The sequence below is a fragment of the Calliphora vicina genome, chromosome 4 (assembly GCF_958450345.1).
Source record: "Calliphora vicina chromosome 4, idCalVici1.1, whole genome shotgun sequence".
NCBI classification, from domain to species: domain Eukaryota; kingdom Metazoa; phylum Arthropoda; class Insecta; order Diptera; family Calliphoridae; genus Calliphora; species Calliphora vicina.
Window position 1 is genome coordinate 37,155,893 of NC_088783.1, and position 22,894 is coordinate 37,178,786.

Here is a 22,894-nt window from a genome sequence, read left to right on the forward strand (position 1 = left end):
TCACTTTGTTTCCATTTACTACAAGACGAATATCATGCTGGATCCTACTATAAAGTTTGATCAATATTTTGATGATTTTAAAATGTAAGTCGCATGATCGAGGCTCTAAAGTTTATGTTATCAAACGAGTAGTCATCTCAATATATTATAATTTATTTGTCCATTATCTTGTCTTGTAAGAAGAACAATTATTACTTTAAAACTTTAATTACTATTATAATTTGCGGGGAGATCCATTATTAATACTTTTATATATCTTATTAAAATATACATAAATGCTTATTTTTTAAAATTTTCAAGTCATATTTTGATTTTTTGAAGCACAATTTAAGCATATTTTTCAATAATAAATGCAATAATATAATATATTTCAGATTATGTATGTAGATCTTTAGCTATATTTACATCTCCATAAATAGTTTTAGTAAAGTATTATTTCTTTTTTCCATTTCAGATGAGATAAAAGCACATAATGGCAATGTTACTTGTCTGGATGTTGGTGAAACGGGTCGTGTTTTAGTTACGGGTGGTCAGGATCGTAATGTTAATCTATGGGCCATAGGACAAACAGAATGTTTTATGGTAAGTTGTTTAAGTTTGATGGCTTGTTTGAAAATTAAATACTAAATATTGTTATTCTCTACTTTTTCTTTTAGTCATTAACCGGTCACAATCGACCCATCGATTGTGTACGTTTTGCTTACAATGATGATTTCGTATATTCTGCCGATGATATTGGCATTATAAGGCGATGGGATCTAAATGCCCAAACAATATGTTCCACATTAAATGGTCATATGAAAAGTGTGCGAACATTGGATTTTAATCCATCGGGGGAATATGTAGTGTCGGGCAGTAATGATACAACAGTAAGGTGAGTTCTACAAACATTTTGAAAATAAAAGTTTGACAACAAATTCGGTTGCATCACGAATCTGTTTTCTCTGGGTAATAAAACAGTTTAATATAATATTATTCCAAATACATAAGTGTCGTAAAATGTGATCGTGTAAAGAAGATTTATGTAATACAGAATATAATGACATGTAAGAGTGGTATTAATGCCTTTAATTATTTCATTTCATTCATAAAGACAAAAGCTATACACCTTATTTTTGTATATAGAGAGAGTAAAGGGTAAAAAGGACCAGTATAATAATTGAAATTATCTTAGATGCAAATCAAATATACTTTGTTTTTTTTTTATTTGAAATCTATCTTGTACCTTTTTGATTTTCGATTAATTTAAAAACGCTATAAGGTAATTTATTATGCATTATCTAATGCTACACAACTACGTCATCAGTTGAATACTTGCTTTGACAGCATCTTTATGCTGATGTGTACTTATTTTCAGCTAGGTATTGAATATAAAATAAAAACAATACAAATGGAAAAAATCGAATGATCTAAAAACATCATACACACTACATATTTCGAATAAAATTGTTTCCATCTGAATGTAGGAAATAAATATTGTTTATGGAAACCACTTATATTAAAAATCAAACACTTGTTGTTGTGGTTTTTAAATCAATCGTGTAGGTTGCTAGATAAAATACAATAATTTTCTTATTTAACAAGTAATTTTTCCATTGTATTTATTATATTAGCCCCATCTTTAATTACTTTCAATTTCTGTATTCAGCAAACAAATAGATTACGAAAAATCAAAACACGCACAAACTCACAAAACCTCAAAATGATACAGATGTATTATGTAAAAAAAAATAATATGAAATACATTTTTCAATAGTTTGTTTATTTCATTATCAAGTCATTGGAGATTTGGTAACGCAAGAAAACCCCCCAAACAAATAAACAATAAAAATATTATTTATTCAAAATGTTTGAAATTTAATTTGAAAAGCTTAATTCAAATGATTGAATGAAATGCTTATCAATAGCCTAACAAAATGAAAAGTTATGTGTTGTGTATAATATATAGGAATATAAGATTATTATCATTCAGTCAGCATCATGATCAACGACAGTTATTATTTGACTGAGATAAGAAATGATTTATTTAATTTTGTTCTAAACACAAAATGCCGTCTTAATTCAATTGAAAATGTATCTCAATTTCAATTTATAAGAGGTCAAATCTATGTATGAACCACTCATTTATTCATTTATTCGCCTCACAATCTTTGTTGGATTTATAATTTCTTGGAAATTTTACTTTTTTCTATATCTACTTTAAATATACTGTGGAAGGTATTAATTCATACAGAGAAATATTTGCAATACATCTAGTATAAATATACTAATCTATAGGTTTTCTATTTTCCAGGACTTTTTCCATTTCCGGGAAATAATATAAAAACATGTTTATTCCGGGGAATTCTCGATATATACACAAATTTGACCATAGACAAAACAGTTATACAGAAAGGTTTCTATAGAAAGAACTGTTAAACAGAAAGTATTCTATAGAAAAAACTGTTCAACATACATTTTTCTATAGGAAGAATTGTTATGCATACATTATTCTATAGAATAAACTGTTATACAAAAATTTTTCTATAGAAGAAACTGTTGAACACAAATTGTTCTATAGAAAAAAATACTGTTATATTGACATTTTGCCATAGTATACATGCACAAATTTCTTATAGATAAAACAGTTATACTAAAATTTGTCTGTAGAAAAACTGTTATATTTGGATATATTTGTAAAGAAAAAAATCAGTTATTTATGAATAACACAAATAAAAAGACAAACTGTTATACACAAATTTGTCCATAAAATAAAACTGTTATACGAACTGTTTTCTATTGAAAAAAACAGTTATGAACAAATATTTCTATAAGTTTGTCTATTTTACACAAATTTTCTGTAGAAACAATTGATATACACAAATTTCGCTATGGAAAATACTGTTTTGCTCAAATTTTTCTGTAGAAAAATTGCTATACACAAATTTCTCTATGGAAAATACTGTTATACACAATTTTTTCTATGGAAATATCTCGTATGCAAACATATTTCAATAGTAATTAGACAGTACTTTTCAGTATTAATAAAAGTACGATCGTATTACCTATAATTATTTTTTTTAGCGTTTATATCTAAAGCTTCGAATTAATTAAATTTGAGCTAAATAAAAGAATTCATTCAACCTTTGAATGATTAAATTTTTCATAATTCAAATTTAATACAAATTTGTGTTTGTTTCGTTTTCAATTATTTATGAAACAAGTAAGAAAGTCAAGCCTGAGCATATAATACCCTACACTGAGTAAATGGCCAAAAAAAAAAATTCTTTAAAATTTCAATAATTTATTTTCGTGAGTGATTTTCGGAAGTGGACCTTATATGGGAGCTATGAACAATTATAGATCGATTGTCATGAAATTAGATCGTGTGATTTATGTCTATATATAAAACATATTTCTGTTGAATTCTATGTGGATACAAACTTTTTTGAGATATTTATCCTCGTTAAAGTGATTTTCGGAAGTGGGGTTATATGGGAGCTATTTAATAATGGACCGATCATCTTAAAATTGGGTGACATGACTTCCGTATATACAAAACTTATGTAGATGGAAATTTGTGGAGATACCTATATAAATTAATCATTTATGACCTTTAAAGTCCTATTTCAGGAGGGCATGGTATAATGAATTTACCTATCTTTGTAAATGTATAAAAATTAAATGGTCCATGTATGTAATCGCATAACGTAAAAAAAGAACGATTGGGGCGATTTGGTTAATTTTTTTATTCGATTCAAAATTATCAGGAAATGTTTTGTAAAGAAAAAAATTCAAAAATTCCTGGTAAAATTCGGAAATTTTAAGTTTTTAACATGATACAAAAATAGAAGGTAGTCTCACTTTCTCTTTTTATCCCCATATTAACGTTCTGACGTTTACTGGAATTATGAAAAATCGTGCTACCATATTCATTCTTAAAATCCTATTTTTTGTTTATTTAAAAGTAAAAAAATAAAATAGAAAACAAAACATTTAAACTAAAGAAATTCGTTTTTGAAATAATTATAAAATGGAAAAGAAAAAACTATTTGTGCCATTGGAAAGGAAAATATCCCTTACACAGACTCATAGAAATAAAAAACACAAAAAGTTACTGCCTAACGATTCAAAATTAAACATATATTTAATTATCATAATGAATAAAGATGTAAAGACGTTGCATTTTTTGTTTTGCAACAAAATAAGATGAACATGAATCATATTGTTAAATCGGGCGATGTCTGAGTTATGCCCCATCATAATATTCTTCTGCGAATTGACCAAGAATACTTCCTTTCATGGTTTTTCCTTATTTATCGATTTTGTAAAAGTTGATTTCTTCAGACGGACGGACAAACTCGGACATCGTCTTCCCTTATCCAGTAGTGTGCAAATTAATGTATGTATATTATAAAATTACAAAGCGAATGGCAAACTTATGTAAAACCTTACTTATGGTGAAGAGTATAATAAAACTTTTACATAATGCATTCTGAAATTTATAAAAGCTTATGTTAAAATGAATTTTGTAACGTTTATTTCAACATGGACATAGATGTATGGACGAAGCTATGTATATTATCTAAGAACAATTTAAATGGTCCGTTAATTGTTTTTGATTTGACAAAATCTGGATGGTTAACAAAATTTACAAAAGAAACAAATAATTTCATTACATATGTATGTATCTTTTAAGAATTAATATAAATTACACTTTAAAATTAAACATGTCTTAAACGTTATTTCCCTTTTTACATGTGTGGCAACGATTTTTTTTATTGTTTACAAAAAACAAATTTCAAATAATTCCAATAAACTTCAAACATTTTTTTTGTGAGAGAGAAGTGGAGCAACCTTGTATTTTTGGATCATGGTTTTTAATACATTGATTCCTTTTTACTTCTCATTTTTCATAATAAGATACATTTTTGGAGAAACCTGAAGAGCTAACAACACTGCCTCCTTTTCACTACTCACTAAATACATACCAGTATTAATTATATTCATTTATTTGTTTTATAAAATCCTTTCACATTTTTTATTTTACTACGACAAAGTAGAGAAGCTACTTTGTAATAGATTTGAATTAAAGAAAAGTTTAATGATTTAATAAGGAATTAATTCTATAAAAAATTAATACAATATATTTGGAGTACTAAAGAATTAAGACAACGAATTAATTCGTTGTTAAGAAGATATATGTATTTCATTTTGATTTTGAAAATTAAATTAAAAATTAATGAAAATGGATTGAAAATGAAAAAAACTGGTTATAAAGTGTATCTTCAATAATTTTTTCTAACAAAATTCCATCAAAATGCCACGATTTCGTGTTAAATTTTATAATAAAGCTATCAAATAAATATTATTTATGTATTATTATTATTTGTATGATTTATTATTTACATATGTACGAAAAATACACATAATATTGTTAATAAATTCACATAATAATTTAACAAAAGTACGTTTTGTTTTTATTTTGTATTTCTGTTTGCTTTATTAAACAATAAATCTTAAAATTTTATTTTAATTACACCGCCGCTTCCTTAAAAAAGAGTGAGTACTACGTACATTTCCTATTTGATTGCAAGTTTTAAGGTATAAATTTCTCATACGAGTATATTTTGACGTAGTCTTCATATATTCATCAAAATTACATTAACAACTCGTAGGTATATTACGAATAACAATGTAAATATGCAAAATAAGAAACAAAAATTAAAAAAAATTCAAAAACGCCCCTTAGTTAAGAATTCAGTTTAGCTTAAAAAAAAACAAATTAAATAATATTCTTACATACCCACATACATATAAGGTTGCATTTATTTATTTATTGAGCTGTATGTTCATACTCGTATTTGTACCACTTGTAGTATTTAAATATGTACTTTTACATGGTGTGTATCTCCATATCTTTTGTTGTGGCAGTTTGTTAAAAATATATGGTTGTTTGTTTTTGTTTTGTCGGTTTTCTAAATATTTATCAATTCTTTTTTGTAATTCATGAACTAATTACCATGCGTAGGTGATTTTTTGAAAAGTAGTTTAAATTTCAACTTCAAGATCTACTCAGGTTACTTGAATAAAATTTGCACATGCGTATAAAACTACTTTTAAAAAAAACTTTTGGCAAAATTTATCACTTTTTGTACATACACAGCTATTTTTATGTACCTTTGTTGAATTCGTACACACTCAGGTCTTTAAAAGAGTTGGGTAAAGATTTTAAAAACATAATTAACAAATATGGCTTCTCTTTTTTATTATTTTGTTTGGCAAATTAATTAAAATTAAATTGGATAAAGTGTTTATGAGTGTGGAAATGATGTAATAAAGAAAAAACTTTAAATTTTCCACTTAATAAAAAATATAATATATTCAGTAAATAATATACTGAGTCAATATCGTTAAGTTATTTACAAGCACAACATCAGATTTGCCGATTTGAGCTATTACATACAGTTGGAAACTCACAAAAAATGGCGTACAACTTTAAATCACATTTTAAAATGAGAACTAGCGTATCCCCAATCATAAATTTCAGTGAATTTATCAATAATTAAATTGAGAGTTTAGCACATTAAAACTAAATCTTACTGAAGAATTTTGAAGCGGGTTAACGATTCTTGATCGTTATAATGATTGACTCTTTCGCTTGAAATAATTGTTGTACTCGTAATATGAGGAATAAATAATGTGTTCTCGTAAAATGAGGAAAATCTTTATTGCCATGGTAATAAAATTGATTTATCAAGATTTCTTTAACCACACAGTACTCAGATATTAAATCATAATTAAAAATAAATATCTTCTTATTTTTGATACAAAAATATCTCACATCTAAATAATGATTATGACACTATTTGCTTTGAAGCACATAAACTTTTCAGGTTTTTTAAAATCATGTTTAACAAAAGTACAAAGAAGACTATAACAAATCTAAGCCGAACATTTATATAAAATTAATATCAGTATTAAAGTTCGCTATATTATTATTGACCAATTAATGACCAGTATTTTGAATATTTTGAATTATCTTTAGAATTTAACGGGTTTTAAAAGAATCTCTTCTATTTCTAATTTTTACCTAGAAAAAAATTTCTAAACTTCTTGCTCTGTACCAGGAGAGAAGAATTAATAAGCGTATACAATTTTTTTAAAAAATTTTAATGTGTTTTATTTTTATTTATTTAATACCTATTCGTTTTTTTTTTATTTATAAACCAAATAGCCTTGTGTAGTTAGTATAAACTCGACTCAACTGAAATAGCAATCCAACATTTATGCAAAGTTCAAATAACAATAAAGATCGTATTGAATTATAAACAAATATGTGTTTCAGTAGAAAAATAAAACCGAAAACAAAAACAATACGATACGATAATGAATGTATTAAAAATAAAAAATAAAACGTTTATATGAATCATTATCTCAATATATTTTGTTTGTGTTTCAAAAACAAAAGATAAAAAATTCAAACAAAATAAAAAGTCGACGCAAAAATTAAAACAACAAAAAAAGCTAATAACGTATCTGCAAAACGTAATAAACAGCAGCTTGAGGCAATAGAAAAGAAACTTAACGCAAAAATACAAAAATAGAAAAAAAAACACTTAATGAGAATAGTAGCGTAACATTTGTGTTTCCAAAGAAAATTGCGACCAGCTGTTAGGAAAACAACAAAATACTAAAAAAAAATGGCAACTTCAGAAATTACTCGTAAGAAGAAAAAACAATGACTTTGCAAACAGACAAAGACAAGCTGTGAAATAAAGTAGATTTTGCTTGATTTTTTCAATTTTTGAGTAGATTATAAACTATAATTTTTTATTATTTTATACCAAATGATGCGTAGGTTGCATCACAGTCTAAATACATTTGTATCTATGTGTACTTCGATACTCTGTCTGTCATGTGTGTGTATGCAAGTATTTTAAAGTTTGAATTAATATGAACTGAATGTTAAGTATCCAATCATAGCAACAAACCACAAATATGTTGTCAGTACTGTTAAGGAATTATGTCATTAAATTTTATTTTTACAGAACAAATTTAATATTACACGAATTCCCGGTGTGATTTTTGAATGTATGGAAAATCGTGCTTCGGTTTGCTTAGCGTTTCCCCGGTTCAAATTAGTGACGCAAACCGAGGTATTGGGACCGGGGGTTCCACGATCGATAACGCAATGTTCGTATTTGAAGTGAAAAAATAAAGAAATCAAAACTATTTTTTTTTCTTTTTTTCATTTTACAATAGTACAAAGTTTAGTTCAATAGTTAGGCTTTATCGTTTTCTTGTTTTCAACAAAATTTTGCAAAAACGCTTCGCAAAAATGCAGCGCCTAATTCCATGTTTCAGATTATCAGTTGTTTGCAGGTTACTTGTACCCTCTCATTCAAGTGTTCCCAGGGAAAATAGTCCAATTTTGATTGGAGTTAAATTTTTAGGCAATTGATTATAACAAACGCTGATTTTGGTACCAGAAAGCGACATTAGAACATGAACAAAACATTTGTTAGCTATAACTCTGAAGCGTATCCCAGAGAGAGCGATCGAAACAAATAGTATTCGGACGGGGCAACTACTTCTTTCTTAACCAAGTATTGGCCGAGCGTTGTCATGATGGAATGTTACGGTTTCATGACTGGCCACATATTCTGGGTGTTTTCGACCAATGCTCCCTTCAAACGAATCAGTTGCGTTCGTTGGTCTGGTCAGATTTCAAAAAATCCCTAACGCCATGGATATTTTGTTTTGGTGTCAATTCAAATTTGGTGTCTCGTTGGCCTAGCTTCACGTACGATCTCTTACTCTTCGGATTATCGTAATGGATCATTTGTTCATCGCAAGTAACGATTTGTTGCAAAAATTATTTTCAAGCGTTCAAGCATCATTTCGGACATGCAAAATCGCCTTTCAAGGTCTCTCGGCTTCAATTCGTATGGTACCCAATTTTCCTGCTTTTAAATGAATCCTGCTGCTCGCAAACGTTTTGAAATTGCTGCTTGAATAGCTCCCAATGAGTCTGCAATCTCTTGTTGAGTTTTACAACAATCTTCACGGAGTAATGCCTCCAATTCTTGGTCTTTAAACTTTTCTCGCACGTTGAAACCAAGAGAACATAAGCTTTGGTGAGCCATCGATGTGCTTCAGCCGCTCTTTTTTTTCAATTTAAAGAAGTAAAGCAAAACTTCCCGCATATGACGATTCGTTGGTACAAAATTCGACATTTTCCAAGCAAAACAACTTTGTTGTTTACACTATAGTGTTCAATAACTAAGTGAGAATAAATAAATTACAGATATGTACCCGCTTTCAAAATAGACGTCATCTATTGTAAATCCCGCATTTTTAAGCCACACACCCAATATAAAGTAAGAGAAATTTATTAACATTTGAATATTTGATCCCAGTGGACCTTTCTGTGGATGGCAGGGCTACTAAATTGTCTAGAAAAGCAATACCTTTTGCAGTAAAAATTTAAGTTTAGCCGATTTTCAGCATTTGGTATTTAGATGACTTAGATCAATTTCAGATCTTTTGAGCATTGAAAATCTATAAAGAACAATACGAGGGCCACTTCTATTGAATAAGAATATTTATAAATAGAAAATTGAGCTGCAGGTTACTTATCTTAATTATGCCTGTTTTAAACATGATAAACTAACATCATTTTGATTCTTAATTTAGAATTACAACAATTACAAATTTATAATATTTTTAAAGATATAATTCCTTTAAGCTCAGCTGTCGTTCAATATTTTGTCTGTGTATTAATTATTCTTCACTTCAAATATTTAGAATTGGAGGTGTATGTATGATTTTTTTTTAAATCATTAGATGAGGGGTGTCATATATTTTTAATTGCTTTATATAAATGTGTTGGAGCTCAACGCTTTTACGTCAAGATTTATAGTTTCGAGTTCATTTGATTTTTTTTCTATTTCATTCACAAAAATATTGTGTTATTTTTTCTAACGCAAAACAAAGAATTTTGACCGGCTGGTTGTTGGCCTCTACCAACTGACTGCGGCATAAAAATGTACTAACTAAAACAACTTGTACGAATATTTCTATTGATTTTAAGATATTATTTTCGTAATATTCGTACTATGCAGATAGTTAGCTCACATACTTGTATCGTATCTAAATTACCAAATATGCAAAGACAAGATTTATGTTGAAAGTCAAAGGCGTTTAATATTAAGTGTAAATATATATTTTATACAAAAATGTAAATAGGAATTAATAGCTTTTAATTCACAAGATTATGTCAAATATCAAATACATTTTGCTGTTATAAAAAGTATTTCAATAAATCTATAAGGAAATTTGTGAGTCGTGTTAGAATACCCGTTTTTGATATTATTTTTGTTAATTCCTTAATGTATTTTCTTTACAATTCCTTAATGTATTTTACTTCAGCAAAATACATATATTTCAGAAATATGGAAGATTTCATACAACTTTGTTCATTTCCACAGAGTAGTAAAAATGTTAATCTTAATTGTTATCAAACTACTTTTAATTCAAATCAAAATTAGTCACGTTCACTATCGTAAGTGTATTTTTTTTTTCAAAATGAAGTGTGTATATTATTGATACATACATATGTAGATGGGTAAAACATGTTTCCAAAGAAGGGCTAATTGAAAGAGATCCACTGATGCATAAGGAATATTTCGATAAAACAGCTAAGAAGCGCAATCAAATTGGCAAAAACTAATAGCAAATTGCTGTAAGAAAAAAGGGAGAAAATTGTATAAAGCATAATAAGATATAAATAAAATTTAAGCTAAAGAAAAAGTGAAGTTAGAGCCTTAAACTTGAAACCAAACATTGACAATAGCAGTAAAGAACGCAAAAAAGTCATTACCAGTTAAAGATTTAAAGTTATTGAAGCTATATTATAAAAGTTTGTCGAACCAATAGATAATAAATACGAAACTTTATTTTTAATTACTTATTACAACGTGAAGGGAAAATGCAGTGGTGGTTCGTTTTACAATCCAACAAATTCTTAAGAAATTTTTATTTTTTTAGTATTTTATTAATTGAATTGTCGCTCACTCACTGCATGTCAAACCAATGACTAATAAGCCTACTAAACCATACAATAAGTTATATGAAAACACGAGTGCACACTTTTCCACATTATAACTAACATAAAGCCCATTATTCGACTTTTGTTCAAAAAGAATCGCTTTGAATTTTTCTAGACGCAGTCCAAAATGAGTTATATTTTTTGTAGTATTCATGATTTCAATTCTGACTAAAATGTCATCGAAAAATGGAAACAAAAACAATTATTAAGATTTCTAAATTTGTTAGGTTTATGATATTATGACGTATGAATGTCGCGTTCTTGACCCTGGAAATGTCCATATTTTTATTAACAACTTCTGTCAATTTAAGTATTATTTCTTTATCAATATATACATATATTTGAGAAATTGAGATTTGGCTTCTAAATTATTTAATAAAAAATTTAAGTTAGATGGTCAACTTAACAGGAAGACAGTTTATCTTAGCCCACAAAGCTTTAAGCTTAAATCTAAATTTCAATACTTGTTATTGCTCAAATGTGATAAATTTTGAGTTATATATAAAGAGTAATAAATTATACAGAGATAAGAATTGCAATTAAAAATTTGCGAAAGTAGTTTTCGAATATTGCTGATTGTTTTTAATAACAAAACTATTTCATTTAACCGGAAATATGAATGTTGTTACAAATAATTTGACCATAAACGGAACAGAATATGAAATATGAAATTTTTGTTAGAGAGAACAACAAAGAAAGCTATAATTAGAACATAATAAAACATGTTTTTTATTTTTTATGATTTTTTAAACTTTTTGTAAATATCTAACTATCTGTGTATCTAACAATGTGCGAATATCTTTCTATTTTTTGTTTGTTTTTTGTTTAAAAAAAAAACATACCGTCAGCCAAGTATATGGCATAAATTAACCTAGTTTGTTGTTAAACAAAAACAACAAGCTGAATTTATGCAAATTTTGTTTTAAATTTATTTATATAAAAATAACAGCAACAACTACAAAAAAAAAATAAGTAAAATAAAATCACACATACTTAATGAATGAAATAATTCTATTAAGAAAGCAAATAACAATAAAAGATATAAAAAAAGGAATGAACAAAACAAAAAAAAAAATCAAATCAAATACAAACAAATAATAAAACGACAATATTTAAATTTCTATTGAATAAGAGTATTAAACAATTTTTAGCGATAATACAAACCGATCGTGAATAAAATATTTACACTCAGAGATGACCAAGCACAGGGGGTCAGGTTACAAATTTTAGAACAAAAGATTGCAAGAAGTAGGCTTTACCAACAACCTACATTTTTCTATATTTGATTCTAAAGAAAATATTAAATTAAAAACCAAACAATTTTTTCATATGCAAATACTTTAATCTCGAAAAAAACTTTCTTATTTTAAAATGATTTATTTAGTTTTGTATACAATTCAAAATTTATCTTTACTGTCTAGAGATAAAAATTTAAATAAATAACGGTGCATTGCTGACATTTTATCTTTTAGTCACACTTGTGTGGATCTCTCTCCATATTGAAACATGTCTCCTCAAAATTAAATTCACTATAGAATCAATTGTAATATTTTTCAAATAAGAGTTTTCACTCTCAAACAATACATGAAATTAATCAAATTTTTAATTAAACAAAACATATTTTTTTTCCGTTTCATTTAAAAAGTTGTCTGTCGTAAATGTAATTATTGTTTTTACTTTCTTCTTTTTAAATAGAGAGATAGATAGAGGGAAACAAAAATAAGCAAAAACAAAAAGTTTAAATTCGTGTGTTGGCTATTACGGCCAAATCGTCTGCTTAAGTTTTTTGACTGATATACAACCAATTACGATGTTTAGTAGTAACAGCAGTTAAAAATAACAATTCAGATACAAATAAGTCCGTTTATTATTTAAACTAATGCGGATTGTTGTTGTTTAATAAAGTGACAAACAACATTTTCGTGGTCGTTTGTTTCTATAGGTTTTTATTTTATCTATAAAGAAAAATTATTATGTGAATGTATTTCGAAAAAAAAAATTTAAAAAAAAACACAAACCCTATGACACGATCAGTGTGGTTTATTGTTGTTGTCTTATTTTTTTTTATCGTGCAATTAGAAACTCTGTTAATGATTTTGGGGATCTATAAAAGTGTGAGGTGGCTTTTATTATTTTTTATTTCAGTTCATATAAACTGAAATGTGTGTTTTTCTGCTGCTGCTGCTCGTATTACCACCACACTACACCATTTCCAAAATTGATTTGGAATTTACAATTTTCTATCACTGCGAAATTGCAAATCATTTTTAGCAACTCACTTACATCTCAAATATCTTCAAAAATAATTAATCAATCGCAGCTATTATTTAAAATGATTTATATATGTATATAGGTATTATCGTTTAAAATCAATATGATTTTTTCTAAAAAAAATTCTATTATATCACAACAATGGCATTCGTTAAGTAATACTTTGAAAGAGTTTCTTATTCTAGGGCATGTTGACAATAGTTTTACATACAAATCTTTCTATAAATAGCAGGCATTTCTTAGGGATATGTGATTCAAAGACCTATAACATGTATCGACTTAGCCCCTGTAATATTTTTGCTGACACAAGACTTGCTGATATTTGATTTAAAAATAAATTAAAAACACGAATAATGTTAATATTTACAAGCTTTTACATATTTATCTTAGTTTCATTATTTGTATACATATTTGTTTAGGTCAATATTTGTAACTGACATTTTATCCAGTTATCGTAAATTCGAACAAATTTTAAAGCTGTTAAAATAAATAAATTTAATCTTTATTTTATTCTTTTGGGTCATTTATTTAAAAGCTTGGTCTGAAAATATTTTTTTTTTACCATTAATCTATTTAAAATTATTTTTTTAGCCGTATAATTTTTCGAAATCTACCTTTAATTATAATTCATAGGTTTCATAGAGCTTCTCTCTTTCTCATCATATTCGAACCACATTTTTCTCACTGAAATGTTTCTAAACTATCGGTGATAACATAAATATTTTCAAGAATATTTCTATCATATAGTACTTTACTTTGCTCGGAATCTCTTGTGGAAACATGCTGGAATCACCAGGAAGATTTAATGAGAACCCTCAGATAAGACGCCTGAACCAAAACTCAGCTTAGGCCCATTGGCGATAAATCAATTAGTTAAACCACCTTTATTCCATATTCGCCTAAAAGGAAATGGAACCCTGCACAAGTGTTGAACGCGTTACAGCAGTAGTATACTATAGTTAAATATATTAGGTCTCAAGTCAAATTATTGACGCAACTCCAGGTTACAGAAACAGTTCAATGTAGGAAGAATATAGTTGTGTAACCTTGGTATACTGAATATCGTAATATGCATCGATATTTGTGATAAACAGTACCATTATATCTAAACACATCCATAAACATAACCGCTCATTAGCATAAGTAATGATCTTTAACATAATTTTGTCGTTTCCACTACAATTAAATCTTTGCCCGAAACGACCCGGGTCTCACTCGGTCAAAGATTAACAAATTAGCGACAACTTTATTAACCTGGTATTTTTGTCCCCAGTGATAAATACTGGTTGAACCAATAGCAGGTTGGATAAGCTTTCGTAGTACAGACCTTTAAAAAATAAAATTGATAAAATCAGCAATAATTTGGTATTAAAAAATGGAAATCCGAAATATTAGTCGTAGACCCACAAAAGTATAGACAGTAGTTGACAATACAATGGAAACTTTTCCCAATATATTCAATAAAACCCAATTTTAAATTATTGATATCCTCCCGAGGAGTAATTTTAGGGAATTCTTTAAATTCTATAGCTATTAAATTATTTTGTCTTGAAGTAGTTTTACGTAGGCCCTAATTTTGTAAATCACGTCACCAAAGTGATATTTATATGGAAAGCAAAAACAAAATTTCAAAAATTTTTAAAATTTGTTTTTGTTTTATGTACAAAATTTTCAAATTATGAAAGGAAATCAACGCTTGAATTTTGGTGCGTTCGTTCTGTTCAGAATTTGTATAGAAAACAAAAACAAAATTTTCAAATTTTTGAAATTTTGTTTTTGCTTTCCATATAAATATCACTTTGTGACGTGATTTACAAAATTAGGGCCGTAGTCTTTCTCCCAAATATTGAGTTTTTACACTACCTGTCTATTTTTATACCCTTCACCTTGAGTGGCAAGGGTATATATAAGTTTGTCATTCCGATTGTAATTTCTACATTTTTCATTTGCGACCCCACAAAGTATATATATTCTGAATCGTTATAGATAGCGGAGTCGATATAGCCATGTCCGTCTGTCCGTCTGTGTGTTGAAATCTACTTTCTGAAGCCCCCAAATAACTTACATACACGAATGATACATCAATATCTCCGAAATTCTTCCGGCTCGGTTGCTATTTAAAATCGAAAATCGGTCCACAAATGGCTGAGATATAAGGAAAAACCCAGGACAACCTCGATTTTTGACCCATATCTGGATTACTATATCATTAATATAGACAATATGGATATCTAATGATAGATATTTCAAAGACAATGGGTCAAAATCGGAAAAAATATTTTTTAACCCGAATTTTTTTTTCACCAAAATTTTTTTTCACTAAAAATTAAAAAAAAAAAAATTTTAAAATTAAAAAAAAAATTATAAAATTTAAAAAAAAATTATAAAATTTAAAAAAAAATTATAAAATTTAAAAAAAAATTAAAAAAAAAATTTAAAAACCAATTTCGAAAAAACAACTGGAAAAAAATTAAAGTTTTGTTTACCTAAAAATATTTAAATTTTTTTTTTAAAGTATAATTTGGTGAATGGTATATAAGATTCGGCACAGCCGAATATAGCTCTCTTACTTGTTTTTTTTAATTTTTGAAAATGCTATTTCATTAATAGAATATTTATCACAGAGAGGTTTTGGTTTTTATATTTTCTCAAATCATGACTCTATATTTTATTAAAAACATATTTAAATAACGGCTTTTTCTTCTTTCTTGAAGAAGTTTAAAAGTTTCCATTGTTTTGTCAAAATTGTACATAAAAATCGGCAATATCGAATGACATAATAACTAATAATTGCAAATATTTAGTTAAGAATTTAAACTAAATATTTCCACTGTTTTACTTCAAAACTTATATGTATGTATATGGTTTTTGAAAAGTTTTGTTATTATTGTTATTGTTTTTTAAATAAATTTAGGAAATGGTTTAGGTTTTATACATGTTCATACTTCTCACCATGTGCCGTTTTCTAAATTTTCTGCGACTTTATGACGTTTTTTATTATGTTTTCACATTTTTGGAAATGTTTCTTTTTTATTAACTTCTCAATATTATTAAAGCTTGTTAACTTTGCATTATTTGGTTAGTTAGACTGTGAGTTAATTTATGAATTTTTGTGTCTTTTTCTTAATGTTAAAATAGTTGACACCACCAAAATCTTGTAATAGAAAATGTTTCAAATGTTTATCGAGTTGTTTTTATTAACACGGTTTAAATGAATTTAATACGCGTACATACATTTTGTTATGGTTGAGAAGAGGTTAAAAGTAAACATTATGTACTTTACTTTTGCTTTTTAAAAAACATATTATAAAATACACTTTCTTTGCTATTATTATACATAATTACTTAAAAATTGGTTAATTTTTTATTTGTTAGGTTTTTGGGGCGTATGCGACAAGTTCTTAAATTTATGGTGATAAATGTTTTATTTTAAATCATTTATACATACTTTTAGGCTTTCGGCGTTTCTTTGTTTTAAATAATTTTCAGTTATTTAAAGTAATGAAATCGTAAGTAAATTAAGCAAAATTTTAAACATAGGAGAAATATTTATGTTATAATGGAATTAAATTAATAAAAATTACCATTTTAATATTTTAGATTAGGTCATCGAACGATTTTAAATTCCGTATTTTGCAGCTTTAGAAAGAGTTTCAGGGATAAAGATAATCTACATTCTTCGTTTAAACCTAAATTAAACTAAAAATTGTGTTTCTCACTTATTGTTTATTTACTAATATAATCTCGGTTTAACTGAGCATCATTGGTGAGTTAAACAAAAGTATAAAATGCCAAAGTACAAACAGATGAAAAATAAAATAAACAATTCAGCATAGCAGCTCTTTGTTTTGATTTGCTTTATTAGCATCAATATAATTTTTAATATATGTACATTTTATATACTTTAATGTCACTTTTTCTTTTACAAAGTTTTTTCTTATAAAATTTAAAGTAAAATTTTGAGGAATAAACATGTGATTTGACTGAAAAGTATTGCAATGCTAACAAAATTAATCCACTAGTGAAAAACATAATCATTGGTTAAATCCCGGCAAAATATGTTTCAGGTTTAATATAACAGCGTGTTAAGCTGAGTTTAACTGACAAGTAAGAAACTAGCCTTAAATCTCTTTTAGTTTGTGGAATTGATATTTGTTAGCATTATTTTTGTGTTTCTCGATATTTTTATCAAATTATTTCTTAAAAATTGAAAAATTATTTGATCGGATTAGTAACTACGGAATTCGTTTGCTGAGTTGACAGCCCTTGGCAGAGTTATTCCAGTGCATAGAACCGCCAGTCGAGGCAATGAACGTCATTTTGTAGTGTTGAAATCTAATTTTTTTCACCAAAAAATTTTTTTGTCATACAATTTTTTAATTAATAATTTATTTTTTTTTAATTTTAGAAAAAAAAATTAAAAAACAAATTTTGAAAAAAAAAATTGTTCACTAAAAAATTAAAAACAACTTATTTAAAAAAAAATTTAAATATATCTGGTTTACCTAAAAATATTTAAAATTTTTATTTTAAAGTGTAATTTGGTGAAGGGTATATAAGATTCGTCACAGCCGCATATAGCTATCTTACTTGTTTTCTTATGGTCTATGTGTCAATGATTCTTTTAATTTCGCAATGAATTCTCCAAATTTTTTTCGTGAAACCTATTTTATCAGAACTTACAAAAATCAATTGCATGAAATTGCTCATTTCAACATATGAGAATATGATTATTATATTTTTATTTAATCATTAGTTATAAAAGAAAAACTCCCAGTTTCATAATTAAGCTTAATTTGCAACGTCCTTGAACTTCAAAATTTAATTGTATATATTTATATTCAAAACCATTAAATTGTTCATTGTTTACAATGCACTGTGTCCAAATAAAAATATAAAACACCTTTGTACCCAATGACACGATAACAATAATTCAACAAAATTAAAATCTTATCAGCAATTTAATCTCACGCAAGCCAAAATAAAAACAATAACAACAATCTTTAAAAAAATAATTTACTTTTATTTAAAATAATTTTCGAATAGAAATACAAACAAATATATATCTTAAACCAGTCTAAAACCAACAACCTAAACAAACGAAATTATTCGCTTATTACAAGTGAAATATGAATGTATAAAGGGATATTATGCACTTTTAAAGTATTTACAATTTAGCAGCAGTATCTTTAAGATCAACATAAGCTCCGGTGATGACATCCTTGCCGGTTTCAACAATGCTGGTCTTGAAGTGAATGCGTTTACCTTCTTTCCACATGTCAACCTTTAAAGTTTGTCCGGGCAATACGGGAGCTGCAAAACGTACTTTTACTGCCTTGAAAAGAGCGGAATTATTGTTGGCATATTTGGCTAAAACAGCGCGTACGGAGAAACCCAATGAGCAGAGACCGTGCAATATGGGAGTTTTAAATCCAGCAATGGCAGCAAAGTTGGGATCAATGTGTAGGGGATTTAAGTCACCAGACAAACGGTATAGAGCAGCTTGATCTTCAGTGGTTTTATATTGAATAGAAGCATCGGGTTTACGACTAGGATTGGGAACAGTGGGCACAACACCCACCTTGGGATTCTTTTTGCCACCGAATTTACCGGCACCGACAACAAAGATGGAGCTTTGATTTTTAACCAACAAACGGCCATTCTCATCATAAGAATCGCAACTGGTAACAACTAAAGCTCCAGATCCCTTATCCATAACATCAAAAACTGTGCCATTGGTGTTCAATTTGCCGCTAGTGGGAATATCATCGCAAATTTCCAAATATTGTTCACCATGCAAAATGTTGGTTAAGTCAGCTTTGCCTTCAGGCAAGGCACTAGATACCAAACTGGAGGTCATGCTTAGCATGAGACCGGGCATAACAAAGTACGAAGGAATTGCTGTGAAGTCGGGATCATTTTCATATAAGAATTTCAAGTCACTGGGATTCTTGACGGTAGCACCAATACCCAAAGCATACAAAATTAAATCCTTAGAAGCAAAATTAAAGGTATCCTCAATGCCACCAATTTTTCCATCTTTAAGATTTTCCAAAACCTCAAGCAAAGTGCCGGAGGCCTCACCAATGGCATTCAAGTGTTTAGCATCACTCATATCAGTGACTTTGGACCAAACGCTCTTGACATATTCAGGAGTGATTGTGTCTTGTTCGATAGAAGTGCGGAGTACGCAACCCTTACCGCGGACCATATGCACCTTGGTAGCCCACCCAGCAGCACTTTCAATATAAGAACCTAAAAATTAAAAGACAATTTTTAAAACAATTGAATTAATTATGTGTGTAATTGTGCTAACCGCTATCTTCACAGGATTCATGACACAAATAGGCCACGACTGGGGCAATCAATTGAGGTTTCAATTCATTGAACAAGATGTCGGGTAAAATGCCCTCAGTCATACGACTGGCTGCAGTTGGTACAATAACATTGCAGTGTATATTATTTTTGGCACCTTCGATGGCTGCAGTGTTGGCCAAACCCACCAAACCCATTTTGGCAGCTGAGTAATTGGCTTGACCAAAATTACCATAAATACCCGAATTCGAAGAAGTCATAATAATGCGACCATAGTTTTGTTTCTTCATATGAGGCCAAGCAGCTTGAGTCACCTTAAAACTGCCCTTCAAATGGACATCATTCACCAAATTCCAATCCTGTTCGGAGGTCTTCAAGATGCTACGATCACGTAAAATACCAGCATTATTGATGATAATGTCCACACGCCCATAAGTGCTAATGGCGGTTTCAACCACTTTATCACCATCTACCACAGAATTGTAGTTGGCAACAGCCTCACCACCTTTGGCTTTAATTTCATTGACAACCAAATCGGCTGCACGGTTGGAGGCTCCTTCACCATTGTGGGCACCACCCAAATCATTAACAACTACTTTGGCGCCACGAGAGGCCAAAAGCAAAGCGTATTCACGACCGAGACCAGCACCGGCACCAGTCACAATAGCAACACGTCCATCATAACGTAATTGTTCAGCGGCCATTTTTTCTAAATAGTTTGTATTTTGTGTTGTTTTTGCTGCTCTGGTCAAAACCAAACTGAGTACAATTTCAAACTGAAAATATAAATTAAAATGAAAAGTTTTTAATTTGCAAATATATTCAATTGTTTTCTATAAGACTACAAGCCCGTCAAAGTTCAGTTTATGTTCACATATACTAAATAAAACACCATGGTAGACGATAATGCATTGCCAGTGTATTTGTGAGTAAGGAACCGGCGTATTTAAAGATAAATAGAAGAAGTGTACTCTTCTTTTTACTAGGGTTTGATAAGCTTTTTATTTTATAGATTAAATATTTATAATTCAGGGCTGTAAAATGTTGATTCTTTTGGATTTTATTTGTTAAGGACTCTTAACTCTAAAATTTAAATTACTGTGAAAGGCATTCTAATAGCTTGTTATGAATTGGAAATAATTATCATACAGAAATATAATAGCGGAAACTCTACTGTCAAAGACCTAAGTGGTGAAAATGTATGAGTAAAAAAATTATGTGAAAACAAAATCGTATGTGTGATTATTTTGAGTAATTTATTTATTTGAATTTTTTCTACAATAGTTTCCACTCTATGTATTTCTTTATGCTTATTATATTAAAAATTTAAAAAATTTTAGTTAATTTTGAAGTTCAAAAACCAAATTTTTTTTTTTATTACAATACTTTGGTAAATTTTTAATTACGACTATACTCTTCAAAATAAGCATTTTGTTGTTCTTAATTCACAAATTCTTTGTTAATTTTCTATTAATTAATTATTTTAAATATAATGACATACATATTTTGCTAAATGATAAGAAATGCAGTATAAATACTATATTTCGTCCCCTTAATAAAACAATAGAGTATAATTTTTCTTTTGACCCACTTTTTGGAAGTAGAATTTCACAAAATTTTGAACACATATAGAATCAGTTATGTATATTCTTATTATGCAATAAACAAATAGTGGTGTATATGCTTATACACTATTGTTTTATTGAGGGGACGATTTATTCTACGATGATTATTTAAAAGTGTCTGTCATTGTGATAAAAGATGAATTAATATTTTTATGAACGATCGATACGATATACATATTTCCGAAATATTTGTTTATCTTAATTTTATACACGTTTCAGCTATTTTAGGTGCCTGTACTTTACATTGTGACTTCCACTAATCTAGTTTTTTCGTCTTCAACAGAAATGTGTTTTTTAATGAAATTGTGTAATTCGATTCGAATAGTCTTAAATTTGTCGGTTTTAATGAAATCAGAATATTTATTTAAATTTGATGAGGTATATTATTAACACTAGCACCATTATTGTTATAGAAATTGCTAAACATAGTTATTTCTTAGAACCACTGTGCAATGTTCAATGTACAATCTGTTATATTTTTTTAAATATGCAGTTCATCAATAAGTCATTTATTTATAAAGGTTTTAAAAAGCATATTGATAATAATAATGCTTATTTTTGCATTATATGTTGACTAGATCGCAAGCTATTATGTATTCGATCCTTAAACCGGTATCTGATATATTTCTTGTGCTGTTTTAAACCACTGTGCGCTTCATTCATTACTTGTTTCAAACTCGTCGTTTTTGTAATTCAAAACAAGTTCGATTGCTGCCAAAATAATTTCAGTGTTTTAAACGAACATGTTGGTAATGATTAAATTTTATTTCTGTTTGTTTTTGTTTTTATACCCAACATGATATTTTGTAACATGAACTTTGTTCCATCCATTCATTAACATTTTTACTTGAATTTCTTTATGTAAAATCAATTCTAATGCATTAATAAATTAAAAACATTTTGAAAAATAGTACTAAAAATATTTTAAATAAATTATATTTTATATTTAAAATATTATATTACTATTCTTGAAGAAACAACTCTATTTTTAACACTATATATATTATTGTTAAAAATCAGTAGTAAATTTGTTGTGCCGGAAAGGTGAAGAGGGTGTGTCTTACCAAATTAGTTTGTTATAGATTCTTTACGGTGGACAAAACCATTTATATTCCTTTTGTTAACTTTTTTATAATATTTGTGATTAAACAGCTTTTATTTTTATTATGTTTAAATTATTGCAAAGAAGCGATAAGTAAAAACATGAAATTGCGAAGTACAACTGGAATGACCGACTACAACTTGATTGAATTTGACGAATGAATAGAAAAATAAACAAGAAGAAAAAGACAGCAATAAAAACCCATTTATTTGACGTTTTCTTTTACTGTTTTATTCGTTTAGTAACATATGTTTTAGTATAGACAATTATACTAAAGAGTGGTAACATTATTAGGGTTTATGTCTACGCTATATTTAATCCCACCTCTTACTATTTCACCACGTAGACATGTTGGATGTTCCAACTTGAAACATTTTTGTTGCAAACGAACTACATGTTCAAAATTGGTTCGTGCAAAGGTTCCACAAATAAAAAATGTTTTTATTTTAAAAATACCGGGATATATTATGTGAAATTTAAATTTTTTAT

The 22,894-nt window shown here is 27.9% G+C and overlaps 2 protein-coding genes across 5 annotated transcripts in view; one reads left to right on the forward strand and one right to left on the reverse strand.

The window, feature by feature from the left end:
• The window catches only part of kat80 (katanin 80), a 62,054-nt gene that overhangs the window by 7,958 nt on the left and 31,202 nt on the right, over positions 1–22,894 (forward strand). For all 4 annotated transcript variants that reach the window (XM_065507775.1, XM_065507776.1, XM_065507777.1 and 1 more), the window contains exons 2-3: positions 455–582; positions 657–874. In XM_065507775.1, coding sequence (XP_065363847.1) covers positions 455–582; positions 657–874 — 346 coding nt within the window. The remainder of the gene's footprint in view (positions 1–454; positions 583–656; positions 875–22,894) is intronic.
• Positions 18,366–22,528, reverse strand: Mfe2 (peroxisomal Multifunctional enzyme type 2). Its single transcript, XM_065506691.1, has 3 exons — positions 22,368–22,528; positions 19,680–20,454; positions 18,366–19,618 (listed from the first exon to the last, which is right to left on the reverse strand). Exons 2-3 carry the CDS (start codon positions 20,380–20,382, stop codon positions 18,531–18,533), a joined length of 1,791 nt encoding a protein of 596 aa, XP_065362763.1. The 5' UTR covers positions 20,383–20,454; positions 22,368–22,528; the 3' UTR covers positions 18,366–18,530.

What these genes read in the sequence shown, in the direction of transcription:
- Mfe2 (XM_065506691.1), bottom strand. Translation starts at nt 20,382, where the DNA reads ATGGCCGCTGAACAATTACGTTATGATGGACGTGTTGCTATTGTGACT. An exon ending in TGAATCCTGTGAAGATAGCG is followed by an intron (nt 19,619 to 19,679) that starts GTTAGCACAATT and finishes TTTAATTTTTAG; the next exon opens with GTTCTTATATTGAAAGTGCT.